This window comes from Chiloscyllium plagiosum, unplaced genomic scaffold (genome assembly GCF_037043375.1).
Source record: "Chiloscyllium plagiosum isolate Xiang-an unplaced genomic scaffold, Cpla_swu_hap1 HiC_scaffold_8, whole genome shotgun sequence".
Lineage (NCBI taxonomy): Eukaryota > Metazoa > Chordata > Chondrichthyes > Orectolobiformes > Hemiscylliidae > Chiloscyllium > Chiloscyllium plagiosum.
Genome location: NW_028270146.1, coordinates 38,948,229 through 38,969,098, shown reverse-complemented (window position 1 = coordinate 38,969,098; position 20,870 = coordinate 38,948,229). Strand labels below are relative to the sequence as shown.

General features: G+C 37.3%; 1 protein-coding gene across 2 annotated transcripts in view; it reads right to left on the bottom strand.

The window, feature by feature from the left end:
* Positions 1-2,218: 2,218 nt before the first annotated feature.
* Positions 2,219-20,870, bottom strand: part of LOC122553479 (echinoderm microtubule-associated protein-like 5) — a 220,286-nt gene continuing 201,634 nt past the window's right edge. For both annotated transcript variants that reach the window (XM_043697282.2, XM_043697284.2), the window contains 8 exons: positions 17,579-17,693; positions 15,185-15,373; positions 14,406-14,578; positions 13,624-13,786; positions 11,787-11,890; positions 5,821-5,974; positions 2,806-2,906; positions 2,219-2,639 (listed from right to left, as the gene is read on the bottom strand). In XM_043697282.2, the coding sequence (XP_043553217.2) occupies positions 2,615-2,639; positions 2,806-2,906; positions 5,821-5,974; positions 11,787-11,890; positions 13,624-13,786; positions 14,406-14,578; positions 15,185-15,373; positions 17,579-17,693 (1,024 nt within the window). In that variant the 3' untranslated portion in view covers positions 2,219-2,614. The remainder of the gene's footprint in view (positions 2,640-2,805; positions 2,907-5,820; positions 5,975-11,786; positions 11,891-13,623; positions 13,787-14,405; positions 14,579-15,184; positions 15,374-17,578; positions 17,694-20,870) is intronic.

Sequence of the window (20,870 nt, the reverse complement as noted above, 5' to 3'; positions counted from 1 at the left end):
CTTGTTTAATGAATCAGTTACTGTTGTATTGTTTATTTGTAATTCCTGTATTTAGGGTCACTTACATTGGTCATACTTGTCATTCAGCAATGTTTTTTAAATTAGTCATAGATTAACATTGTAATTAGTGTTAAATCCCTTTGATTGTAATTGTTCTACAGAAACAATAACTATTTACAGAGGAACTTCGAAATTCAGATAGTTTGAATCGGGATTATCCGAATAAGATCGCAAGGTCCCGATTCTTGGCTAAACTGTGTTATCTGGCATTCGATTATCCGAACAAAATACTCCCCATCCGTGTCATTGGGATAGTCGAGGTTCCTCTATTCTTCTTGAACACTGAACTTTACCACTGTCCAAAAGGGATCCAGTTATGCCACACTATGGCCCAGGAATTTGAAACCACAGCAGTTGAACATTTAAGGCACAACACTTCCTGAAACTATTTTTGTGACAGAAAAAAACAATCAACTTGAATATTATTTTATAAGCTATATTTTATTTCCATTGGGTTTTGAAATCAGTTTTTAAAAAAATTATTCAGGTTGGGAATTGTCTGGTGCCTTGAAATATGGTTAAGTGCAGTAACTAAGTTGCATGTTTGTCTTGGCTTCACCTGGCTCCTCATTTGAAGTTAGTTATTGAAATGATGGCATTATTTGCAAATGAAAGAACTCTGTTTTTTGTTACAAAATTGCTTGCAGTCTTGTTTAATGACATAAAACTATGATTGCCAGTAATAAGACAACTAGTTGAATACAAAATAATTTTAAACCAACTGTACAATCTCCATCGGCAGGTAGATTCTGTTCCACTACTTGCATAGACCCAAACTTGTGGCTTGTTTGCAAATGCTCAAATGTTTCAAGTCAAAATGTGCCTGAGAAGTAAGATTTAGTACCTACAGGCACAAAACATACAACTGGATTATCTTGATAGGTGTTTACATTTCCACTTATATTTGAGTAATTATATGGTGTGATGTCAGCATTTAGATCTTTTAAGTACATTATTTTGAATCAATGCATCTCAATTAACAGCACTTTCTGAAAAATGTTTCTTGTATTTCCCCTTGCAACATTTTATTTCGTTCTACAGAAGACCATACTGAGGAAGTTAGTAATGTTTTGATTTTCTTGTGCAATAGTCAAATTCATTAGCAGAACTCCATTAGGAATCCTTTTCTTGCCTAATTGTCTTTTCATGTCATTGATTTCTCCGGAACATGATTGGGAATTACAAGAGGTACAACAAAATCAGGAAATCATAATGGTTAAATTTCATTCACTTCAATGGCACAATGCATAATTTCAAGTATTACAATAATGCCATTTGATATTGCATAAGTTATAGTAAAATATAATTACCAACAGTGCAATTACTTGAAACTGATTTAAACTCATTCAGTATAATTTCACAATGATTAAATTTACATCAATAAACCATTCAAATGGACTTATTATAGATGAATAAAATATTAAGTATTAAAACCGTACAGGTATTTAGTTTGCTTTTAGTTAACATATGAAACATTGTCATTGATGTAGGTGCCATGGTGGGGCAACTTATAAAACTTTTCACTATTTTTCATGTAAAAGTACATGTGACAATAAATTTCTACTCTATTCATTATATATATTAACATTACAGAAATTGTTTAGCTATTACTCAAAGCTTGACGTCAGTAAAACTTAGACAACCAGCAGTTCAACAGTTAGTGATTCTTCATAACACTGCACCCTGGGATGCTGTTAATATGTAGAATACACATCAAAACAACACACATTTACTATGTGCTTTAAGAAACTGCATTTCATTTGTATACTATATAAATGGAAAAATTATAATAATTTGCAGGATTGCCAATTTTATACCTGCAAATACATGATAAAAATTAGAAACATTTTATACACTGAACTAAATGTAATTGTTCAGGTCGCCACAGTGATTGGTACAGTAGTGCATAGTGTACTTTGGCATGCTTGCTTCAGATTTTACACTGATTCAAATTTTACTCAGCTGGTACATTCAGGATGAAGGCCACTAGATACCATTCTGTCTGTTCAGAAGACAGCAGCATTACAACATTTTGAAAAGCACATTGTTTTAAGGCTACTTATCAAATCCACTACAGCACAAAGTGAAGATATTAAGCTTGTGTTATAACTAGCAGTATACTTACAGCATGTTGTTCATTTGTATATTGATAGAACTCAATTAACCATTTTCATGGCATTGCCACACGATTGTTTAGCAATTGTGTCCTTGACAACAGGACCATAGATGTAGAATGGTCAAAATAATTTGTACACCAGTATTGAAGTTTGAATACAAGCTCTGCCCTAAAGTTCGTGAACACTGTTACAACTGCATCAATATACACAAAGCTGTGCAGTAGAAAATCTGACAAATTGCCTTAAACCAAGATAGCTGAAAATCATCTTATACTTTTGAAAGCAAACTGCCTTCTTAAATTGTTTTGCAGATAGTGCTTAGCTGCCTTATGTTCATACATTGAGCATTTCCAGCTTTATTTTGTAATGAATATCTTGATTCTTCTTTTATGATCCAAGCTTTTTCTCATGGCCATTTGTATTCTTTGTTTCTATTTTCATAAACATTTCCAGACAAACAAACTTGAATTGGGGAAAAAAATAAAAATTTAGTCTTTTTTAAATATAAATTCTTGAAATGACATTTAGCTTCTTGGAGTTTTGTTTACTCAGTACATTGCATTTCTAAACACTTATTCCTACACTAATACCTTGTCTTTTTTTTCAGTTTAAATAATTCAAAACATACCTACAATCTTGCCCTCCAGAACTGACAACGTATCTGTCTCCACTAGTGAATTTTATGTTGGCAATCTGAGCTGAGTGACTTAGATACTTCTTGTGTTTTGCCTGTGTAAGCAAAAGAAAGCACTTTTTCAGTAATTGAAGAAAATTCTGTTCTTATCAGCTATGCAGCAATGTGTATGTTAGAGCAAATTGAATGAATTAGTATCTTTTTTAAAACAGTAAAACAAATTGCACAGCAGTTCATCATACATGACTAAACAAAAATGGGAGACAGAATCAAGAAAGGCTTATTAGGAGAGATTGTTTCAGAATGTAATAACTTAAGCAAAAAAGATTTATGTAGGAACTCCAAATTGTGACAAATAGATAGTGAAAGGCATAGCTGCTAAATAGGGTAAAAGGAGGGGTGTGCAGAAAAAGGCCAGAGTGAAGAACAGTGTTAGGAGGGGAATGGGTACAGACTTGAAAGTTAGGTCTGAGGCCACCAGGGATTTTTAAAAAATGATAATTTGACATTGTCTCATGGAATCAATGTAGGTCAGAAAGAACATGGGTAATGGTGGCCTGGTGCCATTTAAAATGCAGGCAGAGTTTTAAATGAGTTGAGAAATTCAATGCAAATGGCATAAAGGAAACTGAAGATTGATCCTATGGAAAAGATATGGGTTCAGAACTATGACAAGGGAAAGCTTAGGGAGAGATTTCATTTGACGACACAGGGAAAGGATCAGCAGCAACTAAACAGTTGTTTCAGTTTTAAGAACACTCTTGAAGGAGTCAAGAAATGAAACCAAGGATTATCTTTGCTGTCTGGAATAATAATGTGATGGATCATTAAACCAAAAAATAAAAGGCGCAGGTGTGAAAGACCATAGTGGAGGAACAAGCAAAAGAACAAAGATGGATGCGTGTGATTGTGTTAATCAGTGGCCTCCGATGCATTATGAATCAAGACCAATGGAACATAAAAGTGCAGAAGTAATGAGGGAGAGTTTGTACATGTACAAGACCAATTTGCAAAAGGGAAAGAGAAATGAGTCAAGAAGCATGAAGAAGGTCTGAAATGGAAGAGAACTGTGAAATAATATGCATTAATATAGAAAAAGCTACTTTTTTTTTTACTAAATCCTCTAATCCTAACCTATTTCCAGTCACTGTCTCCCATGATACATGGTTTTGACATCATTTCTTAACTTCCGTTCATCCAAAGCTTCAAATAAATAAACCTGGTCATTTCTCCCTCTGCCCACAACTTATTTAAATAAAAGCTCAGTGTAATTTTTTTTTCTTTCTGCTACTTTTAACTCTTCCGTACCTCATTAACTTTTGTTCATTTTTCTATGGTCATCATTTTAAAAATAAATCTTAGTCAAATTAATAAGTAATTTCTGACTTATTTGTTTTGGTTTAACCTTGATGTTTTATCTTATGAGCTTTGGTCCCATCATCTTTGCAAAATAAACTCACTGGATATGAAACTTGTGTTTCAAAGGTTTTGCGTAACTGCTTTAGTGGGGTACTATCCTATTTATGAAACAGAGGGTCTTTTACCATTTTAACTGCCTTATCTTGTTTTAATACCTTCAAAACAGGAGAATGTACACCACAGCTCTGAACTTCCACCTCATTTTAAAATTGTAACATTTAGTTTATATTATCTCTCAACGTAGTTGTAGAGACGTACAGCACAAAACAGACCCTTTGGTCCAACTCATCCATGTCAATCAGATACCCTAACCTAATATAGTCCCATTTGCCAGCACTTGACCCACGTCCCTCTAAGCTCCTCTTAATCATAAAGCCATCCAGATGCCTCTTAAATGTTGTAATAGTATCAATCTCCACCACTTCCTCTGGCAGCTCAATCCATACATGCACCACCCTTTGTGTGAAAAAGTTGCCCTTGGGTCCCTTTTAAATTTTTCCCTCCTAAATCTATGACCTCAATTTCTCGACGACTCCTCCCCAAGGGAGAATACTTTGTCTATTTATCTTATCCATGTCCCTTATAATTACATGAATGTCTATAAGGTTCCCCCTTAACCTCTGATGCTCCAGGGAAAACAGCCCCAGCTTATTCAGCCTCTCTCTGTAACTCAAACCCTCCAACCCTGGCAATATCCTTGTAAATATTTTCTGAATCCTTTCAAGTTTCGCAACATCCTTCCGATAGGAGAGAGACCAGAATTTATATATCATTGAAGGTATAAAATACAGCAAGATAGTAAACAAAGTTTCATAAATTTTTTTCAGACTCAAGTCCAGGTCAATCTGCAGGAATGTCTGTTCATTAGCATAGTTGCAAACACTCATCCTGTGGGCTTTAAATTTGCTAACAAATCAAATACTTCAATGATAATTTTAGAAAGAGCATAATGTTCAACATCAACCATGCTACCTTTAAAGAACTCACTCAATTAAATCAACATACAATTTACCGTTTCATTTCATCACAAGTGCTTTGCAAGAGTGTCCCTAAAAGGATGACAGAAACTGATTTAATAACATTGAAATGAGAATTGAATAAATACTTAGAGAAGGTGTGGGATTAATCAGGTAGCTCATTATTAGAACTGGTATCAGCACAATGGGTTGAATTATCAGTTCCTCTACCGTATGATTCGGTCATTGCTCTGTGAAAGGAATGGTAGGCTATCTGACCAGAGGCACGTTTTCTGAAGGAAACAGCAATGTAGAGTGGGTAGGATTGAATGATAAAAAAATGAAGGCAAGAGGGCAGTGATTTGGAGAAGTGCAGAAGTTAATGGAAAGTTACAGGGTAGTTAACAACTGCATTACAAAAGAGTAATGTAAATCAGGAATGTAACATTTCTCTGGAAAATATTATGTAAACAAAGAACTTTAGAGTTAGCTGATTATAATGCCACTTAAGCATCCTGTCAGTAAAATATTTCTGGAACTTAGGGAGAGAATCTTAAAAATTTGCAACTGGAAAATATGCTTTTTTCCAACTAAAGTTGACCCACATTTCAAGAAGTTAGGAAGCAAAACTTACAAATTTCTCTGTGCATGGAAAGTCGAAGAGTTTCACCAAGCCAAAATCATCGCCTGTAACAATGTTCAGGCCCGAATGAGAAACACAGGCACAGGTCACATCAGCTTTATCGAGATTTCGAGACCAAATTCCAATGACCTCATCACCCAAAATACTACAAGAAAGAAAACTTGTAAATTGCAAATTTAACCCTTTAAACTTGACTGAGCGCATCAATTAAACATCTGTGCTTCATAATTTTGTGTCACATCCATCCTAAGTTGAAGCTTCATTCCTGACGATGGGCTTATGCCCAAAACATCGATTCTCCTGCTCCTCAGATGCTGCCTGACCTGCTTTTCCAGTACCACACTCTCGACTCTAAGTTGATGATAACTATTGTATTTTGTAATATTACAAGTTGGAAGTTTTTCAGATACTTAGCCACTCTTTAGTTTGTTGGTTACGAAGATGGACTTAAGTTTGCCTTTGTGTAGTTTCAGCTTTTATATATGTGAGGTAATTTTTCTAAGCTACAGTCAGAGCTCTGGCCATTCCTGTTTGCATAAATCTCAATCTGCCATTAAAACAATAAATTAGAGCATTTCCAAACAAAAAAACTTGACAATGGTACCCATACATATTTTATTAACACTGCTTTAAATGGATTTATGAGAGAAAAAAGCCTTTTATTAAGCGTCTACTCTGATGCAAGCAACCCCCACCAAAAATTACTTAAGACTGTAATGAATAATTTACTAGTCTAATCGGTGTATTTACTAGTCATTCTTGGAATAAATTAGGCTAATCTTAAAGTTTTGAAAATTAACCCAGTTTCAAATTAAAATAAATGGGTAATGTTGCGTATAAAAAGCATTCAGAAAAATGATGTTTAAAAAAAATTGTTTTCAAATCAAGTGAGATGTTCGCAATAACATATGAACTGGTGAAATTGATTTAAAAATGGACTAAAATGATTATAGAATTATAGAATCCGTACAGTATGGAAACAGATCCAACAAGTCCATACCGACCCATCCAAAGAGACCCAGACTGATTCCTCTACCACTATTACTCTACATTTACCCCTGACTAATGCATCTTTACCTGGTCTGGCCTACATGTGACTCAAGACCCACAGCAATGTGGTTGACTCTTAACTGCCCTGTGGGCAATAAATGCCAGCCTAGCCAGTGACGCCTCACCCAATGAATCAATAAAGAAAACTAAACAGCCTGCAGTGAGGTGTCTGATCAAAAGCCTTCTGAAAATCCAGATATACTGCATCCGTCAACTCCATTCATTTTGTTAGTAACATCTTCAAAAAGCCTTCAAATTTGTAAAGTGCAATTTTCCATTCACAAACCCATAGTGACTATGCCTAATGTGACCTTTTTTAAATATCTAAGTGATCATTTATCATGTTTAGCATTTTCCCTACTATTTGTACAAAGCTGACGAGTCTGATTTTTACTGTTTTTCCTCTTGCTGTCTTCTTACCTAATGCCGTGACATTTGCAAGCTTCCGATCTGCTGAACTCTTTCCCTAATCAATGGAATTTTGGAAGATAATCATCAATACATCAACTATCTCAATAGGCATCGACTTCAACAGTTTGGGATGTTGATTATCGGGACCTGAGAAGTTACCAACTTTCAGCCCCATTAATTCCTCAAGTACAATCTTCTCACTTATACTATCTTCCTTCAACTCATGAATTAAAATGGCCACATGTATTACCTAATCCATAGATTGGCTAAATTTATGAAATCCATAATAAAATTAACATTTTATCCAAAGGAAAGCAAAGCTATTTCTGCCCCCAATCCTTGGAGTCAAAAAAAAACAAAATTTCATTTCACGCTTTGATTCACACCATTTTAAGAGTTTCCACATATTGAAGATTGAGCTTCAATATAAAAAATAAATCTTCAGCATACTGGGAATATACAATCAGGCAAAAACAAGGACTGCAGATACTGGAAAAGCACAGCAGTTCAGGCAGCATCTGAGGAGCAGGAAAATCGATGTTTTGAGCAAAAGCTCTACAACCAGTATATTCAAGCTATTTTTCAAGGTCATGTTGGATTTTAGGCAACAGAACTGAAACTAGAACTAGAAAAGGCCCTCTTTCTGTCTCAAGTAGTAAAGCATACAGTTACAGGCCTGATTGGAAAGAAACAGGAGGAAGTTGATAACATAAACGATAACTGCATTATTTGTTACCACTGACTGTTTAATAGCCAGACTAATAAACTGGACACAACCAATTTAACTGTCTAAAAGCCAGTAAAGGCCTAAGTGATTGCACAAAGGCTACATGTTGAACTTTCATCTTCATTTTTTTCAGGATTAGGTGATCAATTGTTCTTTAATTCAAGGAAGTCTTGTGATTGGCTCCTTATTGATTAGTACGAATTAGTTAGCATTTTAAATGGAGAAAGGTAGTGGTATGTGCTCAAACAGAACTTAAACCTTTGTCATATCAAATAAGAGGTTGAAAGCGGGGGAGCCAGTTCACTCTCCCCTCACCTGGTTTTAACAGCAGAGCTAAAATATCATCAGCAAAGGTAGGAAAATAAGTAGTGAGCTAGAGTTCAATATTTCTGATTGACATAAACCTGTTTCACTCCCAAAAGAGCATTGGGGTAAATTTTCAGCTGGAAAATAGAGACCGTGTGTGCATTACTCCATTCAATGCCTCAAGTGAGACAAGGTTGAACAGGGTGTTCTAACCAGTTAAAAACAATGACTGCAGATGCAGGAAACCAGATTCTGGATTAGTGGTGCTGGAAAAGCACAGCAGTTCAGGCAGCATCCGAGGAGCAGTAAAATCGACGTTTCGGGCAAAAGCCCTTCATCAGGTGTTCTAACTGCTGTCTGTGATTTCATTTGCCCACTTACCATTTTACACTGGAGCTGCTTCAACTTCTGCTTCTAGATTCAGTGGTGAACAGAGTGTGCAAAGCTGGGTGGATGTGAACATAGTTGTGGTTGCTGTTGTGCTTTGAAGCTCTAGATGATCTACTTAGTTATACGCTGCTGAGCACACTTTTTATCTACTCTGAAAACTTTAAATACATCTTTTCTGGTCATTGTGGAACAGTCAAGGAAGGGTATAATTGGCAATCAGAAGCTTAAATTATTCATGTAAGTATAGTACTGAGTGGATTTTCAACTTGGGACTTGCTCAGAGTTCCAAGAATTCTTGATTTCAGTAATTGTGACTCCTAATATCAGAAGATTCAAGTTATTAACTGTTTAGCTCTTCACAGAGGTTCCTGCATGTACTGCATAAATTTAAATTTCTGGGATCTACAGTAATTTGCTTTTGAAAGGTTATAATACATAGATCAAAAATGAAAAAGAAAAGAAACCTGACTCAAGAGTAAAGAGCATGACCCATGAGAAAAATTTAGAGATCCATGTTAAAGGGAAGCAGTAAACATTTACAGTTTAGCCTTGCAATGAGAAGCATGCTTAAGATAGCTTTGATTTACATAAAATATTGTAAATGATAGAGAGAATATACACAGGTTATCATTTGAAAGTAAATACATTTGGAAGAAAGTTTTGGCAAATATATTTTTCAACAATATATTTTTAATTTTAATTTTAAGTTAGTCTTACTTCTGTGGTAGGCAAAGTAATGGAAAGGGTACTGAGGGATAGGATTTATGAGTATCTGGAAAGACACTGCTTGATTAGGGACAGCCAGCACGGATTTGTGAAGGGTAGGTCTTGCCTTACAAGTCTTATTGAATTCTTCGAGGAGGTGACCAAGCATGTGGATGAGGGAAGAGCAGTGGATGTAGTGTACATGGATTTTAGTAAGGCATTTGATAAGGTTCCCCATGGTAGGCTTATGCGGAAAGTCAGGAGGCATGGGATAGAGGGAAATTTGGCCAATTGGATAGAAAACTGGCTAACCGGTCGAAGGCAGAGAGTGGTGGTAGATGGTAAATATTCAACCTGGAGCCCAGTTACAAGTGGAGTTCCGCAGGGATCAGTTCTGGGTCCTCTGCTGTTTGTAATTTTTATTAATGACTTAGATGAGGGAGTCGAAGGGTGGGTCAGTAAATTTGCAGATGATACGAAGATAGGTGGAGTTGTGGACAGTGAGGAGGGCAGTTGTCGGCTGCAGAGGGACTTAGATATGATGCAGAGCTGGGCTGAGGAGTGGCAGATGGAGTTCAACCCTGCCAAGTGTGAGGTTGTCCATTTTGGAAGAACAAATAAGAATGCGGAATACAGGGTTAATGGTAGGGTTCTTAGTCAGGTGGAGGAACAGAGGGATCTTGGGGTCTATGTACATAGATCTTTGAAGGTTGCCACTCAGGTGGATAGAGTTTGTAAGAAGGCCTATGGAGTATTATCGTTCATTAGCAGAGGGATTGAATTCAAGAGTCGTGAAGTGATGTTGCAGCTGTACAGGACTTTGGTTAGGCCACAGTTGGAGTACTGTGTGCAGTTCTGGTCGCCTCACTTTAGGAAAGATGTGGAAGCTTTGGAGAGGGTGCAGAGAAGATTTACCAGGATGTTGCCTGGAATGGAGAGGAAGTCGTACGAGGATAGGTTGAGAGTTCTCGGCCTTTTCTCGTTGGAACGGCGAAGGATGAGGGGTGACTTGATAGAGGTTTATAAGATGATCAGAGGAATAGATAGAGTAGACAGTCAGAAACTTTTTCCCCGGGTACAACAGAGTGTTACAAGGGGACATAAATTTAAGGTGAAGGGTGGAAGGTATAGGGGAGATGTCAGGGGTGGGTTCTTTACCCAGAGAGTGGTGGGGGCATGGAATGCGCTGCCCGTGGGAGTGGTAGAGTCGGAATCATTGGCGACCTTTAAGCGGCATTTGGATAGGTACATGGATGGGTACTTAATCTAGGTTAGAAGTTCGGCACAACATCGTGGGCCGAAGGGCCTGTTCTGTGCTGTATTGTTCTATGTTCTATGTTCTATGTTAATTAACTTATGGGACATGGACATTGCTGGCTGGGCCAATATTTATGGCCCATCCCTAATTGCCCCTGAAGATGGTGGTGAATTTCCTTCTTGAACCACTACAGTCCATGTATTGTAGGTAGATGCCATTAAAGAGAAACTTTCAAGACTTTTATCAAATACATTGAAGGAAGACTGGTATCGTTGGTGGCTTGGAAAATAATTTGCAGGCAATTGTGTTCCCATGTCTCTGCTGCTCTAGTCTATCTAGATGGTAGTGATTTCTGCAGAGGATCTTGTAAATGGTACATACTGTTGCTACTTAACACCAGGGATGAAGGAACTGGAAGTTTGTAGATGTGGTCTCAGTCAAGCAGGCTGCTTTGTCCTGGATGGTGTCAAGTTTCTTGAGTGTTCTTGTACTTTCCTCATCCAGGCAAGTGGGAAGTATTCAATCACTCTCCTGACTTTAGATAATGGACATACTTTGGGGAGTAAGGAGGTGAATTACTCACTGCAAATTTCCAGTATTTGATTTGCACTGTAGCCTCTGTATTTACACAACTAGTCCAGCTTAGTTTCTACTCAAAGTTACCCCCAGAAGGTTTCAGTGATGATGATGATGCAATTAAATATCAAAGGGCCAATGGTTAGATTCTCACTTGTTAGAGTTGGTCATTACCTGGCACTTGCTTACCACTTGTCAATCCAAGCCTGGATGTTACCAGAACTGCTTTATTCGAAAGGATAAGATTTTGGACAGCATATGGAACAGTTCAAAATATATTTGGATGCTACAAGATGAGTTTGGCTTCTAACATTAGGATTAGAACTTTAATGTAACAAATGGATTCTCCCATCCTTTGTTTTTCTCCAAATTTGGTAACAGAAAAGTTTGCCTCAGCTATAGCAGTAGTCGGATACAACTATATCTAAAAACCCACATTTTGTAAGTGGACTACTACTAACTGTATTAGTGTCCCCTTTTTAAACCAGTGCATTAAAGATACAAAGTAAGAGCAACTTAAAAAGTTTTGTTCACCTGGTCCAAGTAGCCCATGTTATTCTTTCTATCTGAGACTGTTCAGTAACTTGCTTTCCCAAAGGCACCTCATACACCAGTCGTTTGTATGATCCAGTAGAAACCTGTAAAATTAGTAATCCTGACTTTCACACAGTAAACAGCAACATAAAAATGACAATCATTTGAATACTTTTGCTTAGATGATTGCACCAGAGAGTTATACAGCATGGAAACAGACCCTTCAGTCCAATTTGTCTATGCCAACCAGATAGCCTAAATTAATGGGTGGCACAGTGGCTCAATGGTTAGCACTGCTGCCTCATAGCACCAGGGACCCGGTTCGATTCCCAGCTGTCTGTGTGGAGTTTGCTCATTCTCCCCGTGTCTGCTTGGGTTTCCTCCAGGTGCTCCGGTTTCCTCTCACAGTTCAAAGGTCAGGTGAATTGGCCATGCGAAGTTGCACGTAATGTTAAGGTGCATTAGTCAGGGATAAATATAGGATGGGGGAATGGGTCTGAGTGTGTTGCTGTTCAGAGGGTCGGTGTGGACTTGTTGGGCCAAATGGCCTGTTTCCATATTGTAGGGAATCTAATCTAATCCAACCTAGATCCTTTTGCCAGCATTTGACCCATATCCCTCTTAAACCCTTCCTATTTATTTACCCATCAGGATGCCTCTTAAATGTTGTAATTGTACCAGCCTCTACCACTTCCTGTGGCAGCTTGTTCCATACATGCACCATCCTCTGTGTGAAAAAGCTGCCCCTCAGGTCCCTTTTAAATCTTTCCCCTCTCACCCTAAATCTACGCAGTTTAGTTTTGGACTCCCAAAATGGGATACCCTTGATAACAGAGTACACTTTATTTTATGGATGACAATACTGCAAGTATTATCCTATATATAAATTTTCCTTTGTCATGCAAGCTTGATACATTATGATTCAGGATGTGGTTGACATATGTTATATCTAGAGAAATAATGATTTTGGCTTTTAAATTTCATAAGATGTTATATTTAACAATTTCTTTATAAAACTACATTTTAAAACTGCAAGGTGATCGAGTGATTAAAAATGCTCAGAATATTACCTCAGTGGAGAATTATCTATTTCAAATTGCTTTAAAATGTCTTGTATTCAAATTAGATTGTTTCACATTATTTTAGTTTTTTTATTCATTAACAGAATAGTAGTACTCGGGCGACTGACTGTGTGGAGTTTGCACATTCTCCCCGTGTCTGCGTGGGTGTCCTCCGGGTGCTCGGGTTTCCTCCCACAGTCCAAAGATGTGCAGGTCAGGTGAATTGGCCATGCTAAATTGCCCGTAGTGTTAGGTAAAGGGGTAAATGTAGGGTAATGGGTGGGTTGCGCTTCGGCGGGTCGTGTGGACTTGTTGTGCCGTAGGGCCTGTTTCCACACTGTAAGTAATCTAAAAAAAAAATCTACTGTTGGCAATGCCAGCAATTATTGAACATGTTGAAGGGATGCTGAATGGATGTACCTTCAGAACTGCTCTCTCACATAGTTTAGCAAGTGATTCAGAGTGAACCACATTGCTCTGGATCTGGAGTCACGTAGTGCAAACTGGATGAGGGTGGCAGATTCCTTTCCCCAAAGGATATTAATATACCAGCCATAACTCAATTACATGCTCTCCATTTTTGATACTATCTTTTCTATTAATTGCAATTTTGTTTAATTGTATTTTGGTGCCCTAGCTACTATGGTGGAACTTAATTTCTCCAAATCTGGGTCTAGGCATCTGCATCATCATCCCTTTAACATAACCAATATGGTACCATTCCTGTTGATCCTTAAAATTCCGTAAAATCAAAATAAAGAGAATGCAGTTAATACCTGGATGTAATTGCTGTCCGCGGAGAAGTCAATTTGGAGAACAAAGCTGGCAATATCTCGACAATAACTAATTCGATTTAGTGCTGGTCCTAATGTGAGGTCATAAAAGTCAATGGCATTCTCACATGTCCCCACAGCCAAATACTGAGAGCTAGGACTGAACCTAAACAAGACAGACATTTTAACGATCAAGTGTATCTTGTATAAAGATACAGTGCAGGAAAAATTAAAAACTCATGGAAATTTACAAAATGCTACCATAATTTTGAATAATTAAAACTTAAAGCTATCAAGTATTAAGATTTTTGTCTAACAGGTCCAAAGAGCGACCAATTGTGCAGAAACTGCAAGGTGATCCATCATATCTCCATTTCCAACGTATGAATATATAGAATAACTACCTATAGTTATTGCAATATTTCTGACACCTGGAAATTGGCTTATATAAATATACAGAGAAGGTGATCACCCCAAAATGCCATAATTTTATATTATTCATGTAATAGTTACTTTATACATATCAATTGGTGCACATTTTATTTTCCAATTAAAGATGAACAAAAATCAGATTGCACAATACAGTAAAACGCATTAAACATGACTTCCTTCTTATGATACAAATCTAACTATATTTCAGAGGTAGTTTTCAATTGTAAAGTGCTTTGGGACATCTGGAGACCATGAAAGGTACTACATAAGAACAAGTCTTTCTTTCTTAAAGATCAACAGTATTATTTCAAATTTAATGACTGGCATTCTTGAGTTTGTCCATGTTTGCTTACTTGATGTCTTGAATGGCAGATCTCCTGTCTCGTTTCTTGCCCCAGATTGTTAATGATGTCACCACAAGTATAATGAACTCGCCATTTTTCATACCAATCGCTACCATGTCTCCCTCTGGGCTGTAAGCAACTGTTCGAGCAGGGTGTCCCAAGTTTACTTTATTCAGCATCTTCTGTTACACATTTAAAAATAAGGGCTTAGAGCTGAAAATGCACATTAAAATGTCCTAATTTACTACCTAGTAGAATAGCTTTCTAATACATAAAAATGTTTCAATGCTTATTTTGCAGAGGGAATAAAAGTAACTTTCTTCATTCTTAAAATTCCAAAAGGCTTGTTTATCCACAAGGCTTGTTTCAGTTTTTAAGGAAATAGTACACGGCTCTCAATGTACCTTCAATACAGTTTGATACTATGTTGTTTCCCAATGCCATTGCTCTCTACATGTTTATGATTAAAACATTTTCCTCTGAAAATATTTGTTTCCAAATTCAAGCACGTTGGTGAAATCCTTTCCTGCATCTTTTTAAGAACAGTGAAACAATATAAAACTAGGAAATAATTTGTGGTTAAAATTTAGTATAAACAGTCATCTTTATGGTTTCTCTTAGAGCCTGTTTCTCTTATAATTATCAACTTTAATTACAAATAGCTTGCTCGTTCTGACAGCATTGTGGCAGTCACATATTGACACATGATCATAATGTTACTAACTACCAAAATAATTGCTTGGCAAAGTTCTTTTTAATAGCCATCATGTAATGTTGAACACACTTGCCTTTTCAGCAATGTCCCATAATCTAACAGTCCCATCTTCTGCTGCAGACAGAAAGATATCTTTAATAGGATGGGTTGAAAGACCCCAGATTGGTCCATCCATGTGATTGTTAATTAAAATGTTGCATGCAGCATTCTTCTCACCAACCTCGATGATCTCTGCATTTCTTGTTCCAACCAGAATTTTTCCCTATTAATAAAAAACTTTAAAAATTCACCATCGATATCTTTGAACTTAGTTATTACAGAATACAACATTTATGTATCTGTTATTCCTAATTTCTTACTGGTGTTCCAACATTGCATAACATAAAAATAAAAGGACAGCAATGATTTTAAATATGCATATACAGAGTAATTAATATCCACATTTTAATCAATACGAAGCTACATTTGTTAATGTTACAAATTACAAAATTGGAATGGATCCCTCCCAAAGTTGCTGCAATGGCGCCTCAGTGTGGTCCAGAGCATCCTGGAGGAGATTTAAAAAGATATATTTAAGATGTTGGTGATAGTGGCATGACATTTATCACCTATTACTAGTTATCCTAAGAAATTGGTAGTGACTGCTGCAGTCTTGTGATGAAGGTCTTCTCAACAATACTGGGTAGGAATTTTCAGGATATTGTTCCAGTGATTATGGAGAACTGATCATATCTGAATCATGAAAACGGAATAGTATACTGTTGGAGCTAATGGGATTCCCACAATGTGAGTGCTCTTGGTCTATTTGATGATAGGACTTGCATGGGAAACTTGTCCCTCAACACAAGTTGGACAGCACCACCTGCCTTAACAGAAATTCAACTGAATAACCACACTCTTCATCTACTGAGCAAAAACTTTGTTTCCCAGCCTCAAACACAGGCAGAGCTGCTGACATGTTCACTCTCATGAAACCAAAGCCTGATTATCCTCCCTGTTCCATTAAAGATTAGGATGACTATCCCCACAGCACTGCAAAAATTTAAAAGACCTTCTCTCAACTTCACTGAGAACAAACTTGCCCTGTTCCTTTCTTGTGTGAAGGACAAATCTTGCTGCCTATTGTTTAGAACAATTCCTGCCTCCTGTAAACAGTAATGCACCTCACCTGTTGGAGTTCAAGTCTACCACTTCCCCAGCTGCTGAAAAATAACACATTCAAAACCAACTAAGCACTATCCTCCATTCTCAAGTTCCTTATTCCCTTAATGCTATGAGAAAAGACAGTTGAAACTGGCCCTGGCCAGAGAGCAGATATTTCTATCACTTATTGGAAAATTGGCTGTGGCATAGGTTACATTTATATATTCTATTGTCTTTTTTCTCTTGTCCCATTACCTTCAACAAAATCAATAATGTTGTTGAGTGCCAGTTGATTAGTGGAGCAGGCATCACCAACGAATGAATAAATTAATAAAGGATAACCCAAGACCATATTTTGCAGGAATGGGGGATTTTGTGGCATACAGAGTTGATTAGACTTTTACTCACATCCTTTGACAGAAAATGCTTTTGCACTGTGATCTTCTGGAAATGTGAGTTTATTATGAGATGGAAAAGCCATCAGGGACCAACAATGCCCGAAACCCCCTAGCCAATGAAATGTTAAGACCAACAGAGAAGGAGGATGTATTAGAATCACAAGGTACAGAGAGAGAAGTAAAGTAAACTGAGAAAAAGAAAAACAAAGCAAGAATAAGCCATTACAATAAAAATGTGACTTTTTAGTAACGTAAAACAAACAGAGGATTATACACAAACAAAATTCAACTGTTGACATAGTTCACTTCCTGATCCAGAGAGGTCAATTAGCAATGTATTACCAATTTTAAAATGTTGGTTCCAACCCTAACATTTCTGTGTTGAAAGTACTGGGTAATTAATGTGCAAATATAGTACCTGTACATATCTTAAATAACGGAGAAGCTGCGTGTCAGGTGCTGTTGCATGAAGCAAATGGAATAAAGGCATGAAGAGCAAGTGCTAGAGGTTCATCACTTACCAGTTCATCCCCTGCACTTGCTTGCCAGTTGTGTACTGAATGTATAACAGTAAGCACTGTCAACACAGCCTTAATTTCCTAATAAAATTTGTTCTATAAATTAGTAGAATAGCAGGTACCAAGTGATTTGATGCTATCCAAAACACTGACTTTTGTTGATATCCTTGTCAACTTACTTTTACAAGTTCCATGAGTGCTTAATTTTCAAGGCGTAAAGCAAGAAACTAAAAGTATCTAAATTTGAAAGTATTCACTCCCACTTCTTGAGTTAATACTTGGCTTATATCCAGTGCTGCATAGTTTCCTCAATTACATAGGAGTTCAAATGCAATGTGATATTGAGTCCCATTAGCTGATAAATCTCCTAACATATGAGCTTTGTTTTAACTAGTGCTATAGACATACCTTACATCTGCAAACTGAACGCACAGTGTCCATTGCTTGCCCAGTTTCCAATCTGAATGCACGACAACGTTTCAGTTCCTGATCCCACAACTTAACTGCTCCTCCTTCCTTTGACCTGATAAAACAAAATTATTGTCTTGGTTTCAAACATTTCTTTCTGGCACTAGTATATGTTCCAGTGTTCAAAGATGCAAATGTAAACAAATCCTATTTATATAGGATCACTATGCTTAGGAAAACATTATGATTTACTAATTAAGACAATTGATCTTAACTTCAGAAGTAAGGTGATTATGACTATCCTTCGCACCAAGGCAACAATAAGCTTTAGTTGTTATGATCCTTGGTGAGACCACCAAATTTATATGATGATCTGGTTAGGGACAAGTAGCATTTTTATTTTAAGTATACAAAACAGGAAATTCTAGGTAATTATTGTGAAAATTAAGCCACAAGATTCCATAGTTTTGAACAAAATAAACTTTACAATACATAGTGTTTTAATTTTTTTTATCAATCGACCATGCACACAATTTATTCATTAAAATCCAGAATTAACATGAGATGAACATGGGTTAGCCAATAAACTGTGGTCAAACATACAACAGAGCACATCAGATGGCAATACAGTCAAGACTAATCACATGAATTTTCAGCAACCCACGATCAAATCTGATTAAAATTGTTAACTCCTTTATGTGAGTTATCAAATATTCAAAAACCTAGCTTGTCAATGTCCCTAAACGCTGCTCCAACTTGGACTGCCTCAATGACAGTGAAAGCTGCCTCAACCATCTAATGGTTTAGTATCACCAGAGCTAACTCTCAGCTTCACAAAATAGTTCCTGGGATTTGAGTCTTAACCATCTCAGTAACACAGAGCCACCAGACAGCTTTTTAAAAACTTTTTTAAAAAAAATTCATTAATAGGATGTGGGTGATGCTGGGGTCAAAGGATAGTTATGAGTCAACCACGTTGTTGTGGATCTGGAATCACATTTCGGCCAGACCAGGTAAGAATGGCAGATTTCCTTCCTGAAAGGACATTTAGTGGACCAGACTTTTTTTTTCTTTAAATGACAATGTTTGCCATAGTCTTTTTGTTATTTCAGATTTTCATTGAATTGAAATTTCATCATCTGCCAATGGTGGGATTTGAACCCATGTCCTTAATTATTAATTTGGAGTTCTGGATTACCAGCCAATGAAGTTACCACTAGACCACTACTTCCCCTGACCTCTAAAGCTGGGACTTCTCCAGACCCCCAAACTACAGAGAGCTACCATGCAATTCCTGGTGTTTTAGTGACGCAATTTCCCTTAAACTGGTTTTTTGTGACCTATTAAAATACACCCAGAGCGACCCATTCTTATTACTGGGCAGAATCAAATATAACTGGTGGTGGAACATCCTGTGCTTGTTTTACAGTCTCTGTGGTGCAAGCTTTCACACCACAGAAATCCAGAAAATTGATTTTACTGCAGTAGAATTGAAGTCAATAGAAAATCAGGGGAATCTCTTTACTGGCTGGAGTCATACTAAGCACAAAAGAAACGGGTTTGTGGTTGTCAGGGGCCAATTATTTCATCCTGAAAATGGAGTGGCTATGAGAGAGGCCTGGCTTGAAGAAGGGCAAGACTTGATTTTAAATATTCATGAATAAAAGTTGTTTGAAAAGATGGGAAAGGAGGAGGAGTGATGATATTGGTTAAAGAGATTATTGCAATGTTGCAGAGAGAGAGCCTCCCAGAGGGGTAATGGAAAGAATGCATGAGCTAAGAACAAAAAATGTGTAATTGTGATACTAGTTGGTTGACTATAAATTATACAAAGTAGAGAGGATGTAGATTAACAATTTTGTGAGGAAAGCACATAACAGTTACATTGGGGAACGTTAACTGAATACAGGCTAGGAAAGTGGTAGCAAAAATTGTAAAGGGCAGAAATAGAAGACTTTGATAATACTGCCTGATGCTCAGCGCCAATGACAGGATGACGAAGGGACAAGGGCCCTTGACTTCAACTCCAGTGCCCTTCATGAGGAGACAGGGTGGTGCCTGTAGCAACGAGCCAATAGAGGATAGACTCCAACATAGTGGTTCAGTGGTTAGCACTGATGCCAGGCTCCTGGGTTCAATTCCACTCTTGGGCAACTGTGTGGAGTTTGCACGTTCTCCCCTGGTCTGCATGGGTTTCTGCCAGGTGCTCTGGTTTCCTCCCACAGTCCAAAGATGTGCCAGTTAGGTGGATTGGCCATGCTAAATTGCCCATAGTGTGCAGGCTAAATGGGTTAGCCGTGGGAAATTCAGGAGTAGAGGGATGAGTCTGGGTGGGATGGTCTTTGGAGGGTTATTGTGGACCCAATGGGCCGAATGGCCTGTTTCCACACTGTAGGGATTCTAGAAGTCTTTTCTCAGGAGACTTAGGAGGTGCCCAAACCCTCAGCCACCACCTGCAATCCAAAAATTAGGAGGGTAAAGCTGCAACTCAGCATGATACTCTTAGCAAGTCTAGGGCTGGTTCCCTCCACCCATTGTGACTTGGGACTTATTCTAGATTAAGGAAAAGAAAAAGAAAACCTTCTCTGGGCACACAGGTTATGTAAGCGACATTTCATTGTAAATACATTTTTTATTAGTAAACAGTAAACTTTATTAACCAGCACCTGTGGGACCAGGAGTCTGCTGGTTTATCAAATAATCAGATGTGTACATAACCGCAGTAAACCCTGACCAAACAAAGCTTCAAGACATCAACATCCATCAAAAATTCCATGTAAAGACATCAATATACCTCCTAAATTCAACTTTAAAAACACACAGTAAGTAATATAAATGTAATGCAGGAGCTATATACTGTTGTACTTATTTACAGAATAAAGAAGTACTAGAGTCAGAGATGTACAGCACGGAAACAGACCCTTATTTGAGATATATAATTTTTGTTAGTTTATTAAGAGTTCCAGTTGATAAAGTGCCAGTTACAAAAAGTTTACTGAGTCACCTTTTATCATTAGCTGTGTATGTCATTTTAATTGAAACAAGAAGAATTAAGGTACAGAGACTTGCCATCCTTAACACCACACAATGTTCTGACCCTGTCTGAACAATAGCTATCCTTTCCAAACTAGCAGGAAATTTTGTTATTATTGAATGAGGGGGTTTTGGATGTTGTGGAGATTTCCATCAGTTTGTATCCTTGTTAAACATAGGAAATATGTGAAAAGATCAAATGGTTAAGATATACTTGTAGTTGGGCTTATGTAGAGATGATGGCCGCAGCAGCATCAAA